The sequence below is a fragment of the Falco biarmicus genome, chromosome 7 (genome assembly GCF_023638135.1).
Source record: "Falco biarmicus isolate bFalBia1 chromosome 7, bFalBia1.pri, whole genome shotgun sequence".
Classification (NCBI taxonomy): domain Eukaryota; kingdom Metazoa; phylum Chordata; class Aves; order Falconiformes; family Falconidae; genus Falco; species Falco biarmicus.
Window position 1 is genome coordinate 55,985,388 of NC_079294.1, and position 24,740 is coordinate 56,010,127.

Below are 24,740 nucleotides of genomic sequence, written 5' to 3' on the forward strand. Positions count from 1 at the left end.
TCATTCTAGCAAAAAAAGTGGTAACCATAAGAGAATTGGACTCAAGCTACAATTAAACATTAAATGGAAAATTATGTGGGTGAAGAAAGAGCTGCCTGCCACAATGCAATAAAAGAAAGCTGTGTTTTGAGCAGCTGAAGTAGCGGGGAGGAAGGAGCTGTCAAGCTAACGTTTTGCAACTGTTCATGAGTGCTGGTTGTGCCATGCAATACTCATTCCTCATTTTTTACAGAGGGTTTCTGTTTTCCTGACCTTTTTTTCTTTCACAGTTTTTTTCTTTACAAGAATCTATAGACTGCTATCACCAGGGGAAAAAAAAAAAAAGTTGAAGGCAAAATATTTGTTACCACTTTACCGATCCTGTTATATTTTTAATGCACTGTAAAAGCTACCCACTAGAGGTGAATCTGACAAAAAAAATACCGGTTTGTGCATTTAAAAGTTGTGCGACTTCAGAACTGTTTATTTTTGAGCAACTACAGGTAATTTATCACTCTGGGGATCTTAACATTATTATTTTGAAAGGCAGACTTACACTCTGTTTTGGGAGGGGGGTGGGGCAGAGGGGAAGGAAGAAGAACCCCCTCAAAAGGAAACAAGCTACTGTCCAAAATTACTTACCCACCTTCCATAATTTTTCTATTAAAATTTTGATGTCTGATCCTGAAATGTTCAACAGAACTGCAGTATTAAGGCCAGAAAACAGATTTAGAAAGGCAACGGCAATTCAGCTGAACACCATGATCATTACTGGCCACCACTGTAATACCATTGTACTTTTTCTTCATATTTGTTTTCATAGAAGAGACTAGAGCATGCCCCATCCAGCCTTTAAGTTTACCTTGAATATTAAGGTTAGTCAGAAATAGCATGGAAAACAACAAAAAAAACCCCGAATCCATCAATAATTTCATAATCTCTCCAAAACTAGTTCTTAATTCTTGGAACACACTGGTGTAAAATAGAGGAATATAATCATATTATTATGTTTTCCTTTTAGTTGAATTAAAAACCCCCACAAATATACAAATACTGTTTGATTATTTTTATGGTTTATCTATTTAATGTATGAACATTAAAATATTTAAGCCAATTTCTCTATTAATGATTAAAGAAGTTAAGAAAATGGAGTGCAAATAGGTTTAATGTAAAATAGTCCAGATATTTGGCTTTTATCTAATGATTACTCTGATGATGTACAAAACCTAAGAATATGGCAACTGCAATTTATATGGATGTCTTCAATCTTAAAAGAGTTCAAACTACCATAATCGAGCTCTAGCCTCTATAAAGGCTTTTGTTGAGGAGACATTTACATAAAAAGAAGTATCAGTGCATTACTGTTTTAGATGAAATGGGCAGTTTTCTCATATGGTGTGTCCACTTCAACAGTACGAAGCAAGCAGACTGCTTCACAACTGCAGCAAAGATTCACAAATTATTCCTGCGTTCTTATAATCAAATGACAAAGCTAAGTATACATTCTTGAATGACCAAAAGAAGCAATCTGCCTGATTACAGTGATTGTAAAATATAAAGTCACCTTTAAATCAAATGAAACCAGGAATTTTCGAGAGTTTCCGTAACATTTGAAATGATGACTTGCATTAACAGAAGCAAAGACTAAAGCATAACGAGAGGAAAAAAACAGAGCTAAATACCTTTGTCTATGACTGGGCAGATCACCACACCTACTTGGCCATCGGGAGTTAAGCACTTCTAATGTCCACTGTAATTATTGTTATCCCTCTCCCTGCCTGCAGTTCCACCCCAAATTAAAGCTCTAACTGATATAAAAGAGAGAACATGTTTGTTTAAAAGTAGAAGTTACAGCAACTCGACTCCGTTCTGGCTCCACATTAAAGAAGTCTGTTCAAGCTCCCTGTACTGTTATTCTAACAGCTCTCTGTATTGTTCCTGCACTTGAAGGATCATTTCTCCTTCTGTTATTTTTCCCTCCTATAGCAGATATATTCTACTAGAACTCTAATAATGACCCATACTGAAATTCATCACTGCAGCAAGGAGAACTGTTCCTGGAAATGGATTTTGACTGCCTTATCCTCGCTAATGACTCCAACCAAAACAAGCAGGAAAAGCCGTCTCAACCCATTAGTGGAAAAACTTACAGATTTAGGAGGAAAAAAACCCTAGTAAGGCTTCTGTTGAAAACTGGATTTTTCAAAATGTAAATTTAAGGAAACAAATGTGAGTCAAAGATACCAATTTAAGATTATGTATTTCATTTTGATAAACGTTACATTGAGGTACCATGCTGAAAGCATGAAAACTAATGCAGAGAAACCGGGAGTTCAGAGGGACTACGAAAATAAGAAGGGACCTTTACAAGTGCCAGAGTTAGTGGAAAAAGAAAAATATTTCCATGAGTCATTAATCTACTTATCAGAAAGTACACTATCATACCTGAGATTCGTTTTTTTGCTTTGGGAAATTCACCTTTTACAAAAGAGATCAAAATTTTTGTTGATTGATACAAGAAGATTTAAAAGCAGGGAGCACTTTCAACTCTTTATCTAGGTATCTAAGGCTGTTCCACAGGGGAAGCACTGCAACTGGGTGCTAAACAATCTGCTCGTATCATTAGAAAGGATTTTGGAATACACAGATAAATTTCTAACATAAACTTCTCCTAACATTTCTGCTATAAATGATGCCGAGAATAAGACATTCACATAAGACACAACTTCACTTAGGATAAAATTCTTGGTGATAAAATAGTTTTTCTATTTTTCAAATAAAAGATCATCATAAATTATGACATTCACAAATGCCCTAAGAGTTATTACGACAATTTTAGAACATTTATCAGTATAAAAGCACTTACCATAGCCTGAAAAATCCAGCCAAGATAGGAAAGAAATTATAAAGAATATTAATAATTTGTCAGATTTGTTGCAACAAAAAAGAGATATAAAATTATATTTATTTCAATCAGTGTCAGAAAGAGTCTAGCACTCAATTACAGCAATATTATTTCAATTTTTCTGAAACAGCCATATAAGTAAACATATAAAAAGATAATTTATTATGTATTAGATCTTACAAGGACTTGAGAATTAAGTTACTGATTTAAATGAGATGGTTTGGAGTCGATCTATTATAAGTTCAGAGCTCACAGGTGACTGCTTGAAATGCACATACCTTCAAACACAAATAATGTCTCATAGAAGATGACCTACACTAAGTCTGAAATAAGTTCCTCTTAAATTAAAAAAAAAAATTACCAGCTGAAGATCTACAACTGCAGAATTGAATTGTTATATAATTTACTATTTTAAAGAACATTTAGTTAAGTGCTATACTCTAAGTCCATAATGATTAAATTCCGGAATAAATTTCAGTTTTAAAACTCTGCAACTTAAACTTCTAAAGGTAGAATTCATTCAGGAAAAGTTATCCTTCAACAACTGGACATTAAAGTAGTAATCATAACATGGTAATCATAAACATATTAGAATAATAAAATAAAAGTTTTATTCCACTATTCAAAATGTGATTTTTTTTTTATTTGATAAATATTATGTTTTTCAAAGTTAATAGTTAATATTTAGATTTTGATGTCTTAACTTGTTCAGAGCTATGCCTATCTGTAAACAGTTCCAACAGTTATGAATAAAACAAAGCGCTATTTACTATGCATGAAAGCATCATAAGGCAGCTGTCAACTGTACTCATGTATAATACAACTTAAAGTGAAATGTCTACTATAAAAAGATGGTTTCAGTGAATACAGGCTCTACTATGTCATGAATTGCAATTTTTCATTAATTTCAGAACAAATTATATTCTAAAATGGTTGCTGTGCTTTCTGTTTGTGACCCTTCAGATAGTATGGTATATCGCTGTAAAGGAACTGAACAGAGTACCTAAGAATATGTTGAGCAATAATTTCACAAAGATTGATCTTTTAAAGATATCTATAGTAATAATTTACTTTGGCTGACTCCTTATAAATTTCCTTACAATGAGAAATTGGTTTGTAGGCTCACCACCACCCAGAGTAAGTATGTATTTTATCAAATTATGAATTCTGTGTGTCAGTAAAAGAAAAACAGAAATGTGAATGGCCCTTGAAATTCTTCAGAGCAGAGAGATTCTACTTAATCTTGTTTAGACTAGAAGTCAGAATAAATCTCAAAGGAACTGCAATTCTGTTCATCTTTCTGAAATTGATTTGCCTAGATTATTATTTTCTACAATAACTGTTAAAATAACATACCTCATCTTGTATCAAAAGTATGCATAAATCTTTAAAACATTCATACTGAAACAGAGTTGCTTTTTAAAAGGAACTTTCTTCCTCTCACAGTATTGTAATAAATCAAGTCAATCAGTATCCCAAGCACTCAATAACAGCTGTGTTCATAAACTAATTCAACACGAAAATGAGTAGTTGATTGTACAAAACGCACATTACTTGATTAACAAGTAATATCTAAATATTTGATGAGATACCCAGACTTATCTAGTGCATTGTAACAACTGCATCATTGACTTTTACTGGCCTCAACCCATTGTCTCAAGATACCTTTTTTCCATGAAACAGTTGTTGACAAACTATCACTCACATGCACAATAGTAATTACACGAAAGTCCTAGACAACTGACAAATGAATCAACAGTTTGATAGCATCAGAAGTTACTTACCACATCTCGAACAATGGGAAAAGATTTCTTTCTACGCAGGTCTGGCATACTATCAATTCCATACAGCCCACGGCCAGCACTGTAGGTGAAAAATCAAAGAACAAAATAAAAACCTGGAGCTTACAAGTTTGCATCCTTAAGAATGCATTATAATTATATATATATATGAAAATAAAATACTTAAAATATCTATATTTATAATTAAAATAAAAATTAGCAGTTATCAGCTAAAGAAGTTAAGTGTTCCAATTCTTAGGAAAAAATAATTAGAGTGTTCTCGGTGTGGCTGTTTTTTTCTCCTAACATTCACCCAAAGCAAAGAGCAGCTGAAAGACCGTTTAATACCTCCTAAAGTTGTTTACCATGGATTTAGACGTTTTAACAGCAGCTTTCCATCAAAAGGACTTGTATATCTGATAGCTGAGATGGAGCTCAACATTGTACAGGATATCATTGCTGTCATAAACTTGGAGCCACTTCGAAGAATGAAAAGCTGACACACCAACAGGATTTAAAAGAATACACACTGATCCAGGAACAACCTGCCTTATCATCCCTGACTCTTCAGAAAAGGTAACAAAGGTATTATGCTCCTGAACTTTTTCCACAGTAGATGTTGGAAGATTGCTATATACCTTGCCAAATCTAATTCAGAGATACTCTGAGATTCTCAGAGAAGCTAGGATACCGTATTTTTCCAGACCCAACATTTTCCCCTCCATGCTCCTCGTTCAGCACTTCTCTGAAATACCCTTTTTAGTTGTTCTATTTCTATCTCTGTGTATAAAAGTACATGTCACAGCAAAGAGTTTATCATCTGAAAGCCCTGGCTTTCTTTATATGCATCACAATTATTGGGTGAAAAGTGATTCAACTGAAATTAGTGACAGAATTTTCACTTGCTTTGAAGGGTCCGTACTGTTCCAAACACTCCTTTGCTGACTTGCGAATTATAACCCCCCACCAACAGTAGAGTTGACAAATTCTATATTTATTTAAGCCAAGACTCTGGCTGATGATTCCTGTTGGATATAGATGTTACAGAGTTCCATAGTTGCAGCTAGATCCAAAAGGAATTATAAATCATAGACCTCAGCTGTTACAATTTGCAGCCTAGCATATTGATATAAACTGAAATCAGTGCTGGGCTATGCTAATATACCAGACTGTAGGCAGTTCGGGGACAGACTCTATATCTCCAGTGCCAATATCTGCAAGATGAATCAACACAAGCCAACAGAACCCATCAATCAGAACTATAAATAAAGAGAGGTGAAATACATTAATAGAATCATTAAGGTTGGAAAAGACCTTTTAGATCATCAAGTCCAACTGTATACCCTTCAGAATCACCTACACATTCTTTTAATCTTGTAATACAACATACCTGCAAAGACCTTGATAAAGATCTTCCAGTGTGTACACTGATATACACAAGATTCAATGCCCAAAATGGATGGGTTTAACAAAGTCAAGAATCTTTCTCCACAACTTTAAATCGAATTGAGATTAAATTCTAAAAGCCCCATGCCCAACTCTCCCAACACCAACAACCATTTAGACTTCAAAGATCCTTCCTGTCTTAATAACTCAATATTCTTTTTCATGTGATGCTAAATTTAGATGATGAAAATGCTATTTTTTCCCTAATGAATTATAACTATTAAAGTTTTTTCCAGAAATTGTATAATTTTCCCCATTTGTTAAAAAAAAATAAAATAAATCACATTTCATTAACATTTTGCAAAGCAAAAATTAGTTTCACATAGCCAGAAGGAGTAAAGCTGGTAGGAAAGCAAATTTTATTTCCTAATAAAGTTCTCCTAGGAGAACTTCTGAGCTTCTCAAGCACTGATGTTCTTCAGGGAAACCCTGTTCAACAACAAATTTTCACCCTTTCCCTTGCAAAGAAAATAATAGATATATTTTAACTCATGACATGTCTCAGAAATGAAGCATTACTTTCATCCTTAAGTTGTATATTGTTATTTAAAAAAAAACAACAGACATTTGATGTTAGATTAAATTGCCTGATTCTGAGAGATGACAAACCTCCTCAAACCCTTCACAATGGGACTTGGTCTTTTGGCACTGTGCAGGACCGAGTCACAGATCACACTCAGAATGAAGTGAAGAATAAGGGTATAAATTGATTCAAAATACTGCTTTCTTAAGATACTACAGCAAAGACAATGCAGGATCTTTAGAAGCTGACTAAGGTGAAAATGCTTTTGGGTGCTCTTTCTCTGTGATGTTTTCAAGTTTTGAGGTGCTTTATTGTTAACAGATAAGGTCTTGCAGAAAGTTTCTTAAGTTTATGTCATTAATTGGCATCGCACTTATGGGGTGTATTGTGGGCAATATAATAATAAAATATCTGGAATACAGATAATTTCCTATTATAGGGGCTTAATTAAAGTTTTTTTAAGGGATGTGAGTTGCTATTAAGCTACTAGTTCCCAAAGCAGAAACTTGAAATAAACATGAGCTTTATATACTCCCCAGAATGTATATAACATTTAGCTACAAGACAAGGCCCAAGTTCTTCTTTATTGTATTAGCACCTATTAGTTCAGAGACAATTTTGTATTCTGCAAAAATTGAAAGTAATTTTTGAGCTTTAGGAAAAGTTTGCAGTTTCATTTAGATCCATGTTGACCAAATCTAATTAAAGATATAAAAACAGTATATGGGAAGAATTCATTCCTTGTTCTAGGCTCTGAAACCCCCCTGATGTACAAAAGGAATTATTTCCAAGACTTTGAAAAACGAAAGCTTAACCTGAAGTCTCTAAAAGAGATAGATTGGTAAATTTCTCAATACTAACAAATATGTACAGTACATACTACAACAGTATGAGGTATTCTTCTTGTTGAAAATCCTTTAACCAGAAAAGAATTCAGCATGTTCTTTCATAATAGCCCTATTCTAAATGGTTGATATTACTGCTAATACTTCTGTACAAGTACTTAAGTTTTAACATGAATGTAGTCATAGTCATTAAAAAAAAAAAAAATAAAGTAGTCAACAAAGGAGCTAAGTTTGAAATTACTGTTTAAAATCTTTTGGTTGATAGAAGGTCATTTGTTTACCAATGCAGTAAGGAATGGAGAACTACAAGCTGACTTCATATCAATGGCATTAAGGTGGATCAATAAATTCTGAGCTATTCACAGCACTGGATAAAAGATACATTAACAGCTGTGACTGACTCAGTAAAAAATTCCTGTACAGAATACAGGCCAGTTGGTCCAAAGGAAATTTGTAGGCAAAAGGACAAAATAATGTATAAAAGACATAAACTTGTCACATGAGAATCATTAATTATTCTTCTTATTGCAAAGAATTTGAAAGGAATGGTACAAATATTCCTACACTTACTGGAACTTTCCAGGTTTGGTGAACTGGCGTTTCTTATCTTTTGCCCATTAGGACATTTTTCTCTATACTCAAATGAGAACTTAGTGCATGTATCATACACTGTGCCTGAAATTGATAACTGCCCATATCATGAACAAGCTGCCTAAGGCAGCAGCAAGAAGTTTATGCCTAAAACTGATCCATTCTGCTTCACAGTCTTGAGCAAAGCTTGAGTGGACCCATTTTCCGTGACTCTAGATATAGCACAGAATACACTGATGTGTTATGTTCACACAGATAATCAGATAAGCTGTCACCCTACACAATCAATTGGCTTCACTTCATCTCCACCAGTGACTAGACAACAGAAAACTCATTATTCTAGAGTTTTACTAAGTCAGGACTGATCTACTGGGGAATGATTTTTAAATTTCTTTACAAATAAACTGGGAGCTGGTAAAATCGTTAACTCAAAATGTCACCCAAAATCCAATAGGATATGGAGGTGAGAAAAGCATAAATACATTTTCAGTGCAAGGAGATTGCAGGTCTGGTGCAATTTTCCAGAGAAAATTGGATCTGACTTTTGGTGTCACATGATATTTTAACATAATTTGGATTGCACCTGTCTGTACTTATGAAGAACAATTCTTCATAGAGATTACCAAATATTTAGGTTGTCAGTAGGATGCTGAAGAAAGTTAAAGTCACATGAATAGCTTTAAAGCATTATAATAAACGATTTCCACTTAGTCACAGCAGCAACAATAATACCTTATTTAGTCTGATCCTGCTAGTGTTCATCAGGCCCACACTGTTCACTCAAATTATTCTTTCTTCTTTATTACAGACAAAAATACGACTTGAAAGCTATAATCAAAACATTCAGAATGAACTCTGATGAAAAACTCTATCTTCCACTAAAATCTGAACTTTTTCTAGACTGGCAGTTTAGTGTAGTAGTTCAGATGCAACTCCCAACAGTAAAATATATAACAATTTCTGTTCTGTAACCGGTAGGTAGTCTGTATGGCGAGGAACGTGACAGATGATCTATATGTATGCACATATATATATACACACACGCGCGCGTACATATAATTTTTTTGCAGATGCAGAATTGATCAGCTATGTTTTCCTTTCAGCCCATTTAAGCAGACTGTTCCTCTACTAAACTATTCAAAACCCTCGGCGAGGTACTCTGCTGTATACTTGATATATTTAGCTGTCCAAAAACTTCCAACCTTTTTCCTTCCAATTCAGTCCTCAGTTTCAGAGGACTGAATTACAAATTGAGAGCTATGGCACTGCACGTATTCACTAGCGATTCTTAGAAAATCACAGTTTAAGTTATAGTAACATTACAAATATTCAACAAATACAGTTTTATAAGAGGTATCAATTTTATGTCACAAAACCTGTATTTGATCAAAGTAAATCATTGCAAAAACATTGGTATTTTTGTCATTAAAAATGAAACATCTCACTATTTAATATAAAGAGGTTTTTACTTTTTCTTCTTTTTTTCATTCCTAGGCATAAAGATTTTGGAAAGAATCACAGCCACTCTTTAAGGTCTGTGTAAATGAGTTCCTCTCCAGATGAAAATAATCACAAAAATGAAAAGGTGAAGTTTCACTGTTTTGTTTTTTAAATCATTCAGTATTGAAGATACATTTTAGGTTACTGGGATACTTCATTGTCTTTAAGTTCCTAGGATTACATAATATTTCAGATTAGATTAGTCTGTTTTACAGCCTAATTAAGTTTATTTAGTTAAATGTGATAAAACGCCTAGACAGCTTATAATGCTGGTCTGATATCATGAAAATTGAGATTAATTTTTTTGAGAATTGAGCTGGGGGTGAGGAAGGGAAGAAGAAATGTATCACTGCTGTATATTATAATCACAAAATGTAGCCAGTGGCATTTGTAAAAACAAAAATGGAGCCATGTAATTTAATGAAAATAATTCTGAGACAGCCACACTGTCTGAAGACCCACAAATCCACACTTGGGTAGCAATTCATACTTTTTGCTGGAGTAGAAAACTAGAATTCGAGGTCTACAATTGTATATGAATACTGGGAGAAAATAGTCACATTAGAGAAGTACAGGACTGGATTTACAGCTTTTCCTGTTCCTCACTATATTAAAATGCCATCAAAGAAATAGCTCTGAAAATGAAAGTTGGATTAAAGGAGTCTTAATATGACCTAAAAATACTATATTAAGAAATGAAAAATAAAAAATAAAAAATGAGCAAAATCTCTCCATAGGAAAAAAAACCAGTTATCCTAGCCAATTCAAGAAGCTGTCAGAAAATTTTGGGGTAGACTAGGCTACACTAAAAGACTGTATGCATTCCAATTTTGACAGACTGTGTGCTCAAATGAGTATGTATATTATTGTCATGGAAATTTTGAAATTATGTTTGTGAGTCATATTTCTGTAGTAAAGATTTGAATTAATCACACTCAGGATATACTGATGGATGCTCAGGTTCTGACTGAGGCAGAAAACCAGACTTTGTGACTATAGGTTTGAGCCTCTCTCTGCCTTCCAATCACCGATCTGTTCAATGTTCATTCCCAGGTGCAAGCCAAAGAGGACTAACAGATATTCCAAACTGTGCTAACAGGCCTCGGGGACCATCTCAGCTTTTGGAGAAAACAAAATCGCTTGCAGAGAAGTTCTTACTTCATTTCTTTCTCCTGTCATGCTTCTTGTCACATTACAGGGAGCTGATGCTAGGTAACTAAAATGACTTTAAGTTAGCTTCAGGCAATTTGGCCTCAAAGTGCCACCATTTCAACTTGTAAACTTTTTTCCTTTATATTTTTTCAACATTTTGAAACACAAAAAACCCCACCAAAACCAATCCAAAACTAACCCATGCAAAACCCTCTAAACACTAAAATTATTTCCTAAGGCCCAAACTAAAAAAATGTTATTAAACCCCAAGCATTAGCACAACTGCATTAAAACTACTTTTGCTGATATTCTTGACCATTACACCAGAGCAAATAAGTAGTAACACTGATGAAGACAGAGTATTCACAGTGCTGCAAAAATTGTCTAGAAGGAAAACCTCATCTCAATTTTTATAGGGAAGAGAAAAATCCAAACATCCTTCTCAAAATTAACACTCCCTTAGCAGAACTGCTGCAATACCATAAAACCAAGGATTCATTTTGAATTCCCTCTACCATCCTTGAAGCCTATGTAAATGGTTTCCTTAGTATCAACATGGCCATAATGAAAAGGCATCAACAAGGGAAAGAAAAAAAAAACAATTTGCATAAAGCTTGTGAGAATTTATAAGGTTGGGATAGGAAGTCCTACAAGACAAATTAATTTGCAAAAACAGAAGACCTTCCTAGACCCAGATGAGGTAATAACACGCTAAGCTTAGTTTACCTTTGACAATATGCATCCCTGTGTTTGTCATTAACATAGGATCATAGCATCTAATCAAAATAATAATATAAACCTACTGGAGCAGAAAAGATAAAACAAATTAAAAGCAATACTAAAACATCAGTGCCAACCTAATGAAGGTGGTGAGACTGTATCTTAACAAAAAAAAAAATCCCCAAAACCTTAATTTCTCTTTTAATTCCAGATATTTATGTAGCTGTGAACTTTCAGCATGCTGTATCATCATGGAATCATGGCCAAACAGCTTTACAATATTTCCATCTCTGATATTAATTAATAATTTCTGCAGACATGGTATCACATGGATTTAGGAACACATAACTAACTGTTCCCAGCCTACACATGTTTGAGTCTAGGTAGCATTCAACTAAAACTTCTTCAATAACATCCAAGACAATTTATTTCTGCATCAGAAAGTCTTTGATAAGACAGTTAAACATAAAACAAGGAGAGTTAAGCCGAAATGAAAAGTGCAGAGAAGACTTAGAATCTGGGAGGCTGCAAGTTCCTTATCGGTGTGGATGACACCTAAAGCACACTTCAGCTGGAAGTTAAGGGGATGGGTGAAATGGGAAAAGTCGAGAAATCAGCAAGAGGCAGTAGACTTGAAACATGAGAAACAAGAACAAATTCTTGAAAATAAAGAGCACAGCTTTAACTGACCTGGTAGTAGACAGTAGGTGGGTGAAAAGAGTCTTGAACCTCTCAGAGCAAATCTAGACACATCATTCTTGACTTGTAAAATTTCAAACAAGGATTCTTGAAAAAGTAAGCAAGAAGTAAGCAGTTCTACTAACTTCAAGTTATGGCTGAAGTTTGACAGATATAGCAGGAGAGAGGAGTCTAGCTCAAACCAGTTGGGCAATTTGGATATTTTTTTTAAAAGCACTGTCTTCAGGATTTACATCTAATTCTTCTAACGCATCAAGTCCATATTGACACATTTTTTTCCACAGAAAATTCCCAAATTGCCTGTTGGCTATATTAAAATCCTCAAAGGCATCCCTCTAGTTTTCTTTGTAGAGTTCCCTCTAGTTAAAAGAGAAAAAAAATGGTAACCCTTTCATATCTTAGCTGAAAGGGTAAAGCACTTACCTAGAGTACAGGAGAGTTTATTTCAAACTTTAGAAGCATTATCACGTTCCAAACACTATCCTAACTCTTACCCTACCAATTTAGGAGATAAAGTGTTTCTCCCATACCTTCTTCTGATGCACCTGCACCATTCTGTAAGAAAGCAAAAAGTATGCATAGAGTGTTTATGCATTTCCTTTCTATGTTCACATAAACAGTCTTTGGTGCAGGGTTTTGCTATTAGAATTTTCTTTTCAAGAACATGAAGATCAAGGTAGACTGCAACTTCTAGATACATCTACAGATATCAGCAAAAGCATGAAAGCAACAAAATAACATTTCTAAGGTTGTGCAAAGTGGATGTACATAGACTAAGAGATAAACTCAGAAACTCACATTCTGAAGGCTTTTTGTTATTCAGGAGCAGTTCCATCAGCAGTGAATAAAACTCATCTTGTGTATAAGGCATTCTTATGCCACAAAGAGCTACTTCTGACAAGCAACGTCCATAAAATCACTCTCATCTATTATTCTGCTCTATAACACAAAATATGACTAAAATTGAGGCTCTTACTGGACTTCTATTACTGATCACTAAGGAGCAGCATATAGAAAGGAAAAAAAATCCACATTCAAGAATAGTTAACAGTCTTCTAGGAGAAAAAAATTTATATCTGGACTGAAAAAATGGAAGGCCAAACATGAATACCATATAGAGGTATATTTGTGTTTATCTGTAGAAGCATTACCAAGAAGGAGAAAAAAAAACACAAAACCACACCAAACTTGTAACACCTAGTCTTTATCTTGAAATACAAATAACACATTTATTAAAAACTTTGCTGAAACAAGAGATTTTTCAAGTATCAGAGATATGTTGACTGGGGGGAGTCTGAAGCCAGGTTAAGACTAGTTATTGGTTAATATTTCAACTGCAAACAACTAGGAATAAATTACTATCTGAATGCATTCCCTCACTTCAGTAATACTGACTGAATATACACCCTGTAGAGAAATAAGGCAATTGTGGAAAACCTCTAGACATGGTTTGGTGTCCAGAGTGTTTCTAGTTAGCTATGTTCTAAAAATCTCTTGATCTTGTTTGTACTCGGCACCCACAAGTTTAATAGTAATTCTGGGTTAGTGTGCTTCAAAACCCACTTCCAATTGTCTTTTGATTACCAGTAGGTATTTTAACAGATCGGCTTATAAATGATAGAGGAAGAAACCACAAGACAAGACGTTTCCAATTGCTTTCATCGTAAAGGGGTACCCTTCTCTGTAAGAATCTAGTGAAATAATAATAAATCCTGTTTTCCACATGAGAAATTTATGTGTTCCTTATGGTAATAGTTGACTGGAATCCAAGGAATTATCTGAAGCAGTTGCTTTACCTGCAGGACACTGAGGCTTGTATTGCTTAGTAGTCAGTGTTCTGTGTTTTGACATGAATGAACGCGTTGTCAAATTTTCTCTTTCAAGAAGGAAAACTATACTCTTGTCTCTTACTTCTCCACTACCTTATGTGGTCCCTGGAGCACCATTAATTGCTCTCCCTGCATTCCTGATGCGATTAAGCTTAGTTACAGGCACAACAATTCTCAACAAGAAAAAAAACCAAAAACCAAACAACCAGCAAAACAACCAGCAAGCCAAATCACCCAACCCCTCACTAAAACCTCAAATCTATGCTTGAATTTTTTTCTTTTTGAGGGAAAGAATATTTCTTTCCACAACTGCAGCACTGCTTCTATTTTTCAGAACTGTTCTCCAGTTTTACTCCACAAAGTTTATATGAATTGTCACTTTATGAGGGACTTCTGAACTTTTCATCAATCTTCGAATTCATCTGGGTCCAACAGCTGCTTCTGCGTAATTTGGGATAAACAGTGACTCTTTCTTTCTTTTTGAAGCCTAAAAAGCAACAGGGAGAAAAGCAGCTTTGGCAAGGGTTTGCCTGGAGCAGGTAGAGGTGGCCTTGCAGTGGCTTGAGATGTCAGGATTGTTGGAGGGGTGGGATTCAATGGAAGAGAATGACAACAACAGCAAAGACCACATTTTTAAACTGTGGAGGACCTAATAGTATGACAGGCTGGAACGAAGGAGGCTGGAGCAGATGTGAACCTGTGCATCTATGTTTTGGGTTTGGTGGGAAGAGACAGAGGGAAAGTGCATAAGCAAGGTAACATGCTAAAGAAGGGCTACATCAGAAATTCTGATCAGTGCCGCTTAGGGTGAAGACTGGTAGTCTGTGGATACAGGCACATATAGAAGGAGAACGGTAATAGCCATTGGACTCCTGCATATATTGGGAGGGGAAGCAATTGGGGCAGTCGGCAGGCAAGTCATTTCCATGTTACTCCTGGTAGTAGAGCAGGAATATCATTTTATATTCTTTAAAATGTTGTTAATTAGGTTTTGTCCCTGTAACCCTCACTATAAATATTTAGTTAGAAGCACTACAGGAAAGAAACAACAGAACTAATTAAACCAAAAAATCATTTCAAGTACACAGAACAAACTAAAAGATAACAGCACAAGAGGGGATTGGTGCACAATAAGGTGCACAATATCCAATAGAGACATGGAAAGGCTGACCCATCAAACTCTCCTATTTCACAGACAGATAAAAAATAAATGTACACCTGCCTAGGAAGATACATTTCAGTTTTAAGTGGAGAGTAAGAGAATCCCCTGGGAGATCCAGTGGGAAAATACAGTTCCACTAATACATATGTGCGCTGAAAACACACGTCAATTTATTCTTGGAGAACTGCATATTTAGTACTTTTTCTTGCATCTTTACTGAAACAGCCCTGACTTTGGGAATATGAACTAGAAATTCTCCTATGCACAGATTTTCTGTACAAGAACAAATTCAGTCCTTCTAATAACATTTAAGAAGACCATAAGTACGCAAAGATTGTTGGCTATCAGCTGGAAGTAAAGATTAATACACTGATCTGGATTGGGAGATCAGATTTGTTGAAAAAAGGGAGAATAGCTACATTACCAAAACTAACAAACTGGGCAATGCTGTATTGACAGTGAAATATTAGTCTCTGCATATAGTCTTTGGAACATTAAACACTATAGCCAGAGACAAACTGTTATTTAGGTTTCATTAAATTTACATTATTTCATATAAATTTACAATTAATTTACATTAAACTCTCTACTCCCCTCCCTACCTCCAATAATAACTCAACAACATCTTGACATAGATGATGAAGTTGAAGGCACACAAGTTATCATTCAAGGGAAGAAGGAAAACCTGTAATGTTGGTTATTTTTTGTGTGCTTCTGAAGATATTCTGCATAACAATCATCTATTTGAATTTGTCACAGAATTCAAGAAAAATACATTTGTTTTACCATTGAGAATATGCCACTGAAGGAAAACAGTGATTGTTTGCATGCAGCACCATCTGTGAACCATTAGCAAATTTCAGAATGGATTAGGCCATGTGGTAAAATTATCAGTCTCTGATATGACTGACATCAGACAAGCAATGAGTTAATAGAGAGCAAGTCTCTGGGAAAAGTAAAACAGTACTACCCTAGATAGATATATCTGATGAAAAACCCAGCTGATGGACATATAATTTTCAAAAATACTGAAAGGATGAATTCCTAACATACCTCAACTTTAATAAAATGAAGAAGAAAAATTAAATTAAGAAGATGTTATTTGATACTGGCATGGAAAGAACAGGAAAAGTGGAGCTTTTGCTTTTAACAGAGAAGTAGCATAAGAAGCCCTGGACAACTGTATTTGGTCTTTGCCTTTTCTTTCTTGCCCTGGCTTTTCTCTCATTCCATGCAGCATAGGGGTGATCATTGCAGAGAATGAAGGGTTGTGGTATGTGCCACAGACTCGGAATGTGCTGGTGCGTGTGAGGTGGGTTCACAGCATTGAACTATGAGAGAGAGGGAAGAGTAAGGCAGAAAAGAGGCAATTAAGATACTTTTATAAAGCAAGGTATCAAGGGTTGTGATGAAAAGAATCTCCCCTCACTTCAAATGGCACCTTTTGGGGAGAGTAAGAGGGAAGAGGAGTCATAGCTAAAGCTGCAGAAAGTTGTGCTGGCAGTGAAGAGGCTGAGGGATCATAGAATTCAGGATTAGTTTTTGCATGCAGGAGAAAATGTGATTACAAGAGGCACAAAAGTCTTTGAGGTATCAGCGTTCTTCAGCTGAATGAGAAGTTAAATGAAAATGGCATCACTGTTTTCAGAGTGTGATAGTGAAACAGGGGCTTGCACAAAGATTGCAGACAGCAAAGGGAACAGAGGCCCAGTCCGAACTTTGTCAGCAAAAAGAGTAAGGTTTAATCTAAAAACATGAGCTAGTATTGAGCTACTGTCAGTCATCTGAAGTAGTCTTATGCAGTGGTTACAGGATACCTGTACAAGGGATTGACAATTTATACTCAGAGGACTCAATAATTCAATTTATTCACCTGTGAATGGAAGAGAGGGCATAAAAAGAGCAACTTCTGTCTGTATAGTCCTTGTCACGGGCAAAAGGTCTCCTTACATCTATGAGATTATTTTTTGTGTGAAACCCACAAAAAATAAGAATTCTATCCACTCTTATATTCTAAGTCCTACATCTACAAGGAAACTGTAATTAAGTAATTGGCTAAGGAAAGTAGTGCATACAGCAAAACTGTATGATCACATGCAGCTTCCTGCATGCATAGATATCATTACCTCATTGTCAGTTCCTACACTTACAGAATCTGATTGCAAAATGCTATTCCTAAACTACAGAGTAACTAGATGTTAAACTATTTCTCTTTGGTTTGCAGATTGCAAGCAGTTTGATAGAATGAGCTCTCTCTTATTAAGCTTACTTATATGGAGGGCACACAATAAAAGGAAACAAAACAACAAGAAGAAAGGAAAAAAGAAAAAAATCATGTGAAACTGAAAATTTTCCTTAATATTTTGGTTATATTAAGAAATCATTCTTGAGCTTAAGCAGTGAAAGCCTAACCATATGCAGTGAGTGAAACTGGGTCATTGAAAACCACAGATATTAAATCCAAAACAGTTTTGGACTAGCTTTATTTTCAGTTTCAACTTTCTGACTTTTCTAGAGGAAAAAAAATATTTCTTCTTATTCTAGGAATACAGCATTGAATGTCATATACAATTCTGCACTGAACAGCACCTGTAAAACTATCTCAGAATGCCAATTTCTACACTGTTTCAAGAATTTGAATTCATGTTGATGTTAAATGTTGTTCTCTTATTAGTTCTGAAAAGTATACATCAAATTCTTAAAAGCAGTTATTGAAAGCTATGAACAGCTATTATTATTATCATCATCGTTATTATTAATACACAAAACTCAGAGTTTTGTGCCAGGCTCACACACTAATGCTTCTGAGTATGAGCATCTTCAGTTTCAGTAGACCACAGCTTACTCTGTAGTTTTTAAGATGTCAGATTCCTGCTTCTCAGTCGTGAGGTACATTGCTATTAGTGGTGTATCAAATTATAAATTACTGAAACTTGAGGCCATCAAAGCCTATGACTAAAAATGAATTGACACTTCATAGAACAAAGGAGAAAAAAAAGGATTTCTTTGCCGATATGACAAAGAGAATTTGAGGCAAATATCAGAAGCTGCCTCTGTGATGCCTTCTGGTTCTGATATGCATTAATGTTTTCCAACAAAGAAGCCACCAAATACAAATTGTCAGGCATCAAATCAAAAGGTTATCGCCATAATTTGCTAGCACAGTTGCAATGGATCCGATGAAAGCCTTCCATGGTTCCATTAGAAGACTAATATGAACGTGAGCATAGAGAGCTTTTGTAAACATTTTTGTGGCTAATACATTGCTGAAAAAGTCAGTAATCTAATCAAGAGGAAAAAAAGTTGCTTCAGAAGTGGTAGTTTCATGTTGACAACAGAATTCCAACAGAAATACTAAAGTTTTGCATTTGGAAGTTGGGAAAGAAAAATCACAGCACTTATATTGTTCTGTTTTTAAAATATAGACAACAGAGTAGTTAGAAAATCCCATTCAAAGAAGCAGTTGTTTTGGCATAGTGAGAAATAGTGCTGATCAACAGACAAGGCAAAAGTTGTTATCATTTTAGTGCTGAGATATTTTTGACCTTTTTGACCTTACAAGAGAACTGTAGCTGATCAAGATGAAAGCAATGTGCAGTTTGTGAGCCAAGAGAAATATACTATAATTTTATTTTAATACAAAGAGCATCTTAATAAAAAAACCCCAACACATCAAATATCTCATACAATATTAAAAATGTTTCATGTTGCATTCATCAACTAATCCTGTACAATATCACATATGGCCTCACACTTTTATAGCAACTGTGAAGTTTCTATGGGCTGGAAAAGGAAGAAATACAACGCTAAGGTACGCCAAACTACATAGAAACTATGTAAGCTGCTGAAAAGCTGAAGAGTGTTTTTAAATTTCTTTAAGGTTTAGCAGTAAGTACAAATGTTATTCTAACTATACCTTCCACAGCAGCATGTGAGCGATATTAGAACAAATTAATACCATTAGTACCTTTTAGAGATACCATCCACACACACACCCTCCCCCGCCCCCCCAAAAAAAGGAATCTAAATGGGAAACTTGATAGTGTCTAGCATCTGCTATATAGAGGTACAAATGAGAAGATGGAAGATAAATTGATTTGATCTCATCACCTTGTCTTTCTAACAAAGCATAACTATAGCAAACACTGTACCAGCAAGAGGATAATATTCCATTTAAATTTTAACTAATGTAACTGATAGATTTTACCAATGTTTTTTACTGGGTTTTTTTCTCTCCTAACTGAATAATAAAGAGGTATCCAAAATAGGAAAGATGGATTTTCCTTAAAGAAAGGAATCCCTGGAACTCGATGTAAATTAACTCTGTCTGATGACAACCAAACAAAATGTATAGGTTTCTGTCACATTCACTCTTAGAAACTGGAAAATCTTTTTCTCGTGACCTTTTAGATTCCAAATATTAGACTTATATTATTATACTCCTACACACTAACTAAATGAAGACAAAATTAAATTACAGCTTCAAAGGGCATTTAATTTTCATAAAAAGAGGTAAAAAATCTTGCCATCCCATTGACCTGTGCAAACTGAATTTTATTACTTTCTTAAAAATTGAAGACTTAAAAATTAAAAGACGACATAGACAATAAAACTGACTATCTTCCTTTTAAAATAATTCAGTTTCTTCGAAGAACAAAGCTTAGAAAAAATACCATAACGCTATGAGGCTAATTTGCAGATATGCATAACAAAATTCACAGTCATATTGGTACTTACCCACTAAATGCCTGGACTGCATAAAGCTTGGAAGTATCCAAGGAACTTCCACTTATTATCCGAGCCTTTAATAAAGACCAAAAAAAGTACAGTTACTCAGTTGCTCTTAGTAAGTCTTGGGCACAATTTAACTGCATCAAACATATAACACCTAATATGAAAATGCTTAGCAGGGTCAGCTCCAGGCCAAAGCTAGAGTAACTATTGCTTTGGAATACATTTTTGTAGTGTTCAGCATTTAGTGAAACACACTGGAAGAACCCATGGGAAGATAAGATATTGCTTCCCAAATATTGTTGTCCTTTAAGTCCTATAGTGTATGCAGTGTAGATGATAATTAGAGTCAAAAACCCCAGATATCATGTTTGACAGTAGCAGACCCCTGTGCTGGCAATTATGATAAGCACAACAGTGAGGGTTATCCTGTTTATAAATGCAACAGACTCGCAATACACTTAAAGGAGAATGAAAAAGTGGAAAGCTGGGAAAAACATGCAGATTTCACAACTAAAATGAAGGAACCAAACAGGTCAAATAATTCACAAACGAACATCAACAAAATACATGATCCCTATAGTAAATACATGATTTTAAACCTTTTCATCCACAGAACCGCTATCTGAAAGAGAATTGGGAAGAAGGGGAATATAGGTTAGACAGAACAGTCTCTGAGAAAATATCTTATACTATAAAAAACTGTCTGTGCAGAGCAGAATCCAAGTAACACCTGTGCTTAGCTTTATTATTGCAGCGAGACCACTGTCACTACATTTTAAACAAGCAACAAGATGTTTTTAATAGATAAGAAGCCCTGCCGCTTATGCAGGACTGTGTAGATACCATACAATTTATATATTGTATCCCACCTCAACATATATTTTAGGATTTTTAAAAGTATATTTAATATTAATGAATATATATTTAATACAGTTGCAGTATTCAAAAAAATAGCATTCTATTTTAAAGGAAAAAGCAAATGTTTCTACTTAGGGTATTAAAGAAAAAAAGCCAAACAAAACTTCTGAACTGTAACTATTCTATCCTACAGAAATTATCCCCAAATGCCAATAGAACTAAAATTGTCAAAGTACAAGATATGATATATACATCTATATGTCATTAGAAATTGCTTAATGCAAAAATGTTATGTATTCACATTTACTATCAGACAGGAAATATTTGCTGACAATGAAAAGCTACCCGTATATTATTGTCTTGTCAACTGAAAAATACAAGCACATTTTAAATGATTTTCATATAGTATTTCACCAAAAGTGTCTTTTTTTTTTCTTTTTGACACTTTATAGTACAGTGCATATATGAAACAGCATTGTTTTAATTGTCACTTTACTGATGTGTCCATTTTTACTCCCCAAATGGAGTACACATTCTACAGCCCCTTTAAATAGTTCACGTATTTTTAAGATATTTGAAGATAACTCACATTACATACAGTACAATATAATCATTTACAGCTTAAACACACACCACGTTTCAGTTTTAAACCAGTTTATCTACAAGAAAATATCACATTCAAACACACACATGAAAAATATATTGACAAGTGTAAAGGTGCATACAGTACAGTAGTGACGATCCAGGGAACTAAAAGGCTCTATTGTTCCACTAATTTTAGAGGCCACTTCTGTGATCAAAACAAAGCACATGCACAAGAACATGCAGAATAAAAACTGGAGTCAAAACAAGTTTTACCAGTCAGATTATATCTGCTTCTGTATTATTTAAAAGCGTTAAAGAAGACTGAGCTACTAGTTATCACAACACCGAATTTGAGTCCACAGAAAATGTAACTGTGCTACGGTCTCTTCACCTTTGTGAGACCACAAAACTTGCCAGTTTCTTATGTTTGACCACAGATCTTAGCTTCTCTTTCACAGCTATTGTGAACAATCCTTTTAGAAAGAGTATGCCTAAAAAAATGAACTATAGTTTATTGCTCCAAGGAAAACTTATGTTTTGAGTTACACAGAATATTAAATTAAGGCTGTTACTAATAGTAGATGCCACGCTTTAGTAAAAATAGAGTGACCACATTTCTGTGCATCAAGAATATCTGCTTGCCATTAACTGATACTTTTCACAGTTCTTCTGAATAGAAATCAGCATGGTATCAATTTTTAATGTCATATTTTAAAAGAATCCATTACTATTTTGTTTCTGCTGGGACATGACCTGTTCTGATGTTTTCTCACTTCAAAACATCCCCCCACCCCACCCCTTCAGAAATAATAGAATTTTTATTTCGCCTTAGAAATGAATTCTTGACTAAAACCAGCTATAGCATTTTAGTTGTCAAATTACCATCATTTGACTGAGTAGATTTATTCAAGATTTATTAAAGTTTTTACATTTCTTTCTTTCCTATTTATGAATGTATTTGTCTGACAACATCAGATATGATTGGCTCCTCCACGAGCATATAAAGAAGATCTGGACCACCATATGATCTTACTTTCCCAGTATAACATTATAACATTTTCACAAGCAGGGTAAGAGCAGAGCCAGGAGTAACTAGATGACTGTAGGCTGGGCTGGCTGTGGAAACAAAATGGGATATGCTTTTATGAGGGCTAAAAGAAATAAGAGGAGTAGTTAAAACCAAAGTGCTGGAGCAGCATTTGGACAGGTGAATGCAGGGAAGAGATCAAGAGAGAGGATATACCAAGGACTCTAGGCAGGAGAGACTGAATTAATTCTCAAACTTGTAAAAAAGACGAGCCCAAAAAGTGAAGAGAAATTTGGGGACTAAAGGAAGTTTTAAGCATGAGATGACTTGTAAAGTAAGAAGCCTCACCATAATCTGTTCATGCCACCTTCTTTCTAGAATATCGAATCATAATAATATTTGTAATACTGACATTTAAAGATGTATCATAAATCTTAGTATTATTTATGAGCAATTCAACGTTTAAAGTCTGCAAGTACTTTGCTACCGGCTGCCTAAAGATTCACATGAATTATATGTTTAATTCACTTGCTTAGAAAGTTATATTAGAAAATACCAAATCGTTGAGACTTGTCTTCCACGTTAAATGGAATTTTGTATTTCAGAGCATGAGAGATGGACATATGAAATTTTCTTTACCTCTCTGGGGTTTCAGCCAGCTTCATCTAATTTCACTACACTTCCTTTACTGAACCATATTTTGGCTAAATTTAAGAAGGAGAGCAACAATCAAAAATTAGGAAGGCAAAAATGGTATTACATTTTTGGTTTAACTTGTTTTCTTTGCAGTTGCTACCTAAAAAAAAAAATTAAAAAATGCACCAGTCTAATGGCCTCTTTTCTCAATAGAAGTTGCATAAAGCAGACAACTGATGTAAATTTCCCAAAATGAGATTTTGAGAGCATCTCTTCTTTGTAAAAAAACGACTGCATCTTCAGAGACAAAAACTTCATTTTTTACTGCTTCTTCTGAACTTGCCATGAGTGAAATTATCTGAATGAAGGAAGTGTTCTCTGTGTGTATGAGAGCACCAAATCAGGAAGTGCAGTCACCAAGCAATTCACTTCAGTAGTCATTAGGCTACCAGAATAGACAGCAACATTCCTTGATGTAGATAAGAAATTCATTGTGATTATGTAAGAGACCACTGAATGTATTTTCAAATCAAGGATACAACGCTAGACATCTATTATACTGTTGAATGACAATGATTTACTTAAAAGAGCTTATCTTCATAGAACTCACTTCTGTCATCCACACATTCTATGGCAAACAACTAACCGAAAAAAAATTATGAACATACTAAGAACAGTGTAATCACTGGCTCATTTAGTTAACCCTATGGGACACTTCTTAATTTACTTATATTAGTTTGGTTCTCCTTAGGTGTTTAAAATTCACTACATCCTGAAATACCAGTATAGCCTTCATATTATGCCTCTATACCATATGTCATTTTAGATAACCAGAGGGTGTTTTGCTAGGATTATAGCAAAAATCCATGGAATCATATTGCTCCATAATTGTTGCTATTTCAGCTCAGCGCACTCCCTATGAACAGTGGAATGATGAAGAGTAGGATGATCATCCAGCTATTTACTACTGAAAATTATATTTACAAATGTCAAATATTGAAGGCAAAAGGAAACACCCCCAGTACCCTCCCGCTTTTTTTTTAGGCACTCTTATAATTGCAGGCTCCATTATATTCAACCAGGTAACTGGTAAAAAACAGGGGGGAAAATGCTCTTAGTTAAAGATATTTTAGTGGTACAAGGTTTCTGTGGTTCATTTAAGTTTATAGAATTATAAAAATTAATACAAAAAGAAAAGGTAGCATATCATTAACTACAGGAAAGAAAGCATGATGATCAGCTCTCATACCACATTTCTCCAAATAAGCTCATTTCCTATGCAAAATTTATAGAAGTCAACAATAGAACACAAAAACTTTAGGAAGGAGAGGACAACCTTAAGGAATATTTGGCAAACCATATTTTAAAGTGCCCATTCTTAGCTAGAAAGTTCTCTCCAGCTCCATACCATTCTTTAGCACTTATCTCTACTCCTTCTTTACTACGACTCCCTAAGCCTCCCATAAGGGGACATAGACTTTGAGGTAAAGATAGAATTAAAAGTATTCACTAGTTAAAATTAGTCTTTAAGGTTCCATTAATAATAAAAAGTTCCAGATATTTAAAGGCTGTATAACACTCAACATGGCCATTAAGCCCTGGCTTCTGCTGAAAACGGTTCACAAGTACTCACTGAGGTAAGTTAGTCCCCAGATGGGGAGAGGAGTGGGGAGTGTGCGTGCAATGAGGGAGGATTATTTGGCATTCTTTCAGCTTCCTCAAATAAACCCCAAGTTATTTTCTGTCCACATATCAGTTTAAAGGCTTT

The 24,740-nt window shown here is 34.7% G+C and overlaps 1 protein-coding gene across 2 annotated transcripts in view; it reads right to left on the reverse strand.

Annotated features, from left to right (window-relative positions):
- The window catches only part of UNC13C (unc-13 homolog C), a 178,726-nt gene that overhangs the window by 137,311 nt on the left and 16,675 nt on the right, over positions 1-24,740 (reverse strand). For both annotated transcript variants that reach the window (XM_056347091.1, XM_056347090.1), the window contains exons 2-4: positions 20,466-20,488; positions 19,870-19,934; positions 4,669-4,747 (exon numbers count right to left, since the gene is read on the reverse strand). In XM_056347091.1, the coding sequence (XP_056203066.1) occupies positions 4,669-4,747; positions 19,870-19,934; positions 20,466-20,488 (167 nt within the window). The remainder of the gene's footprint in view (positions 1-4,668; positions 4,748-19,869; positions 19,935-20,465; positions 20,489-24,740) is intronic.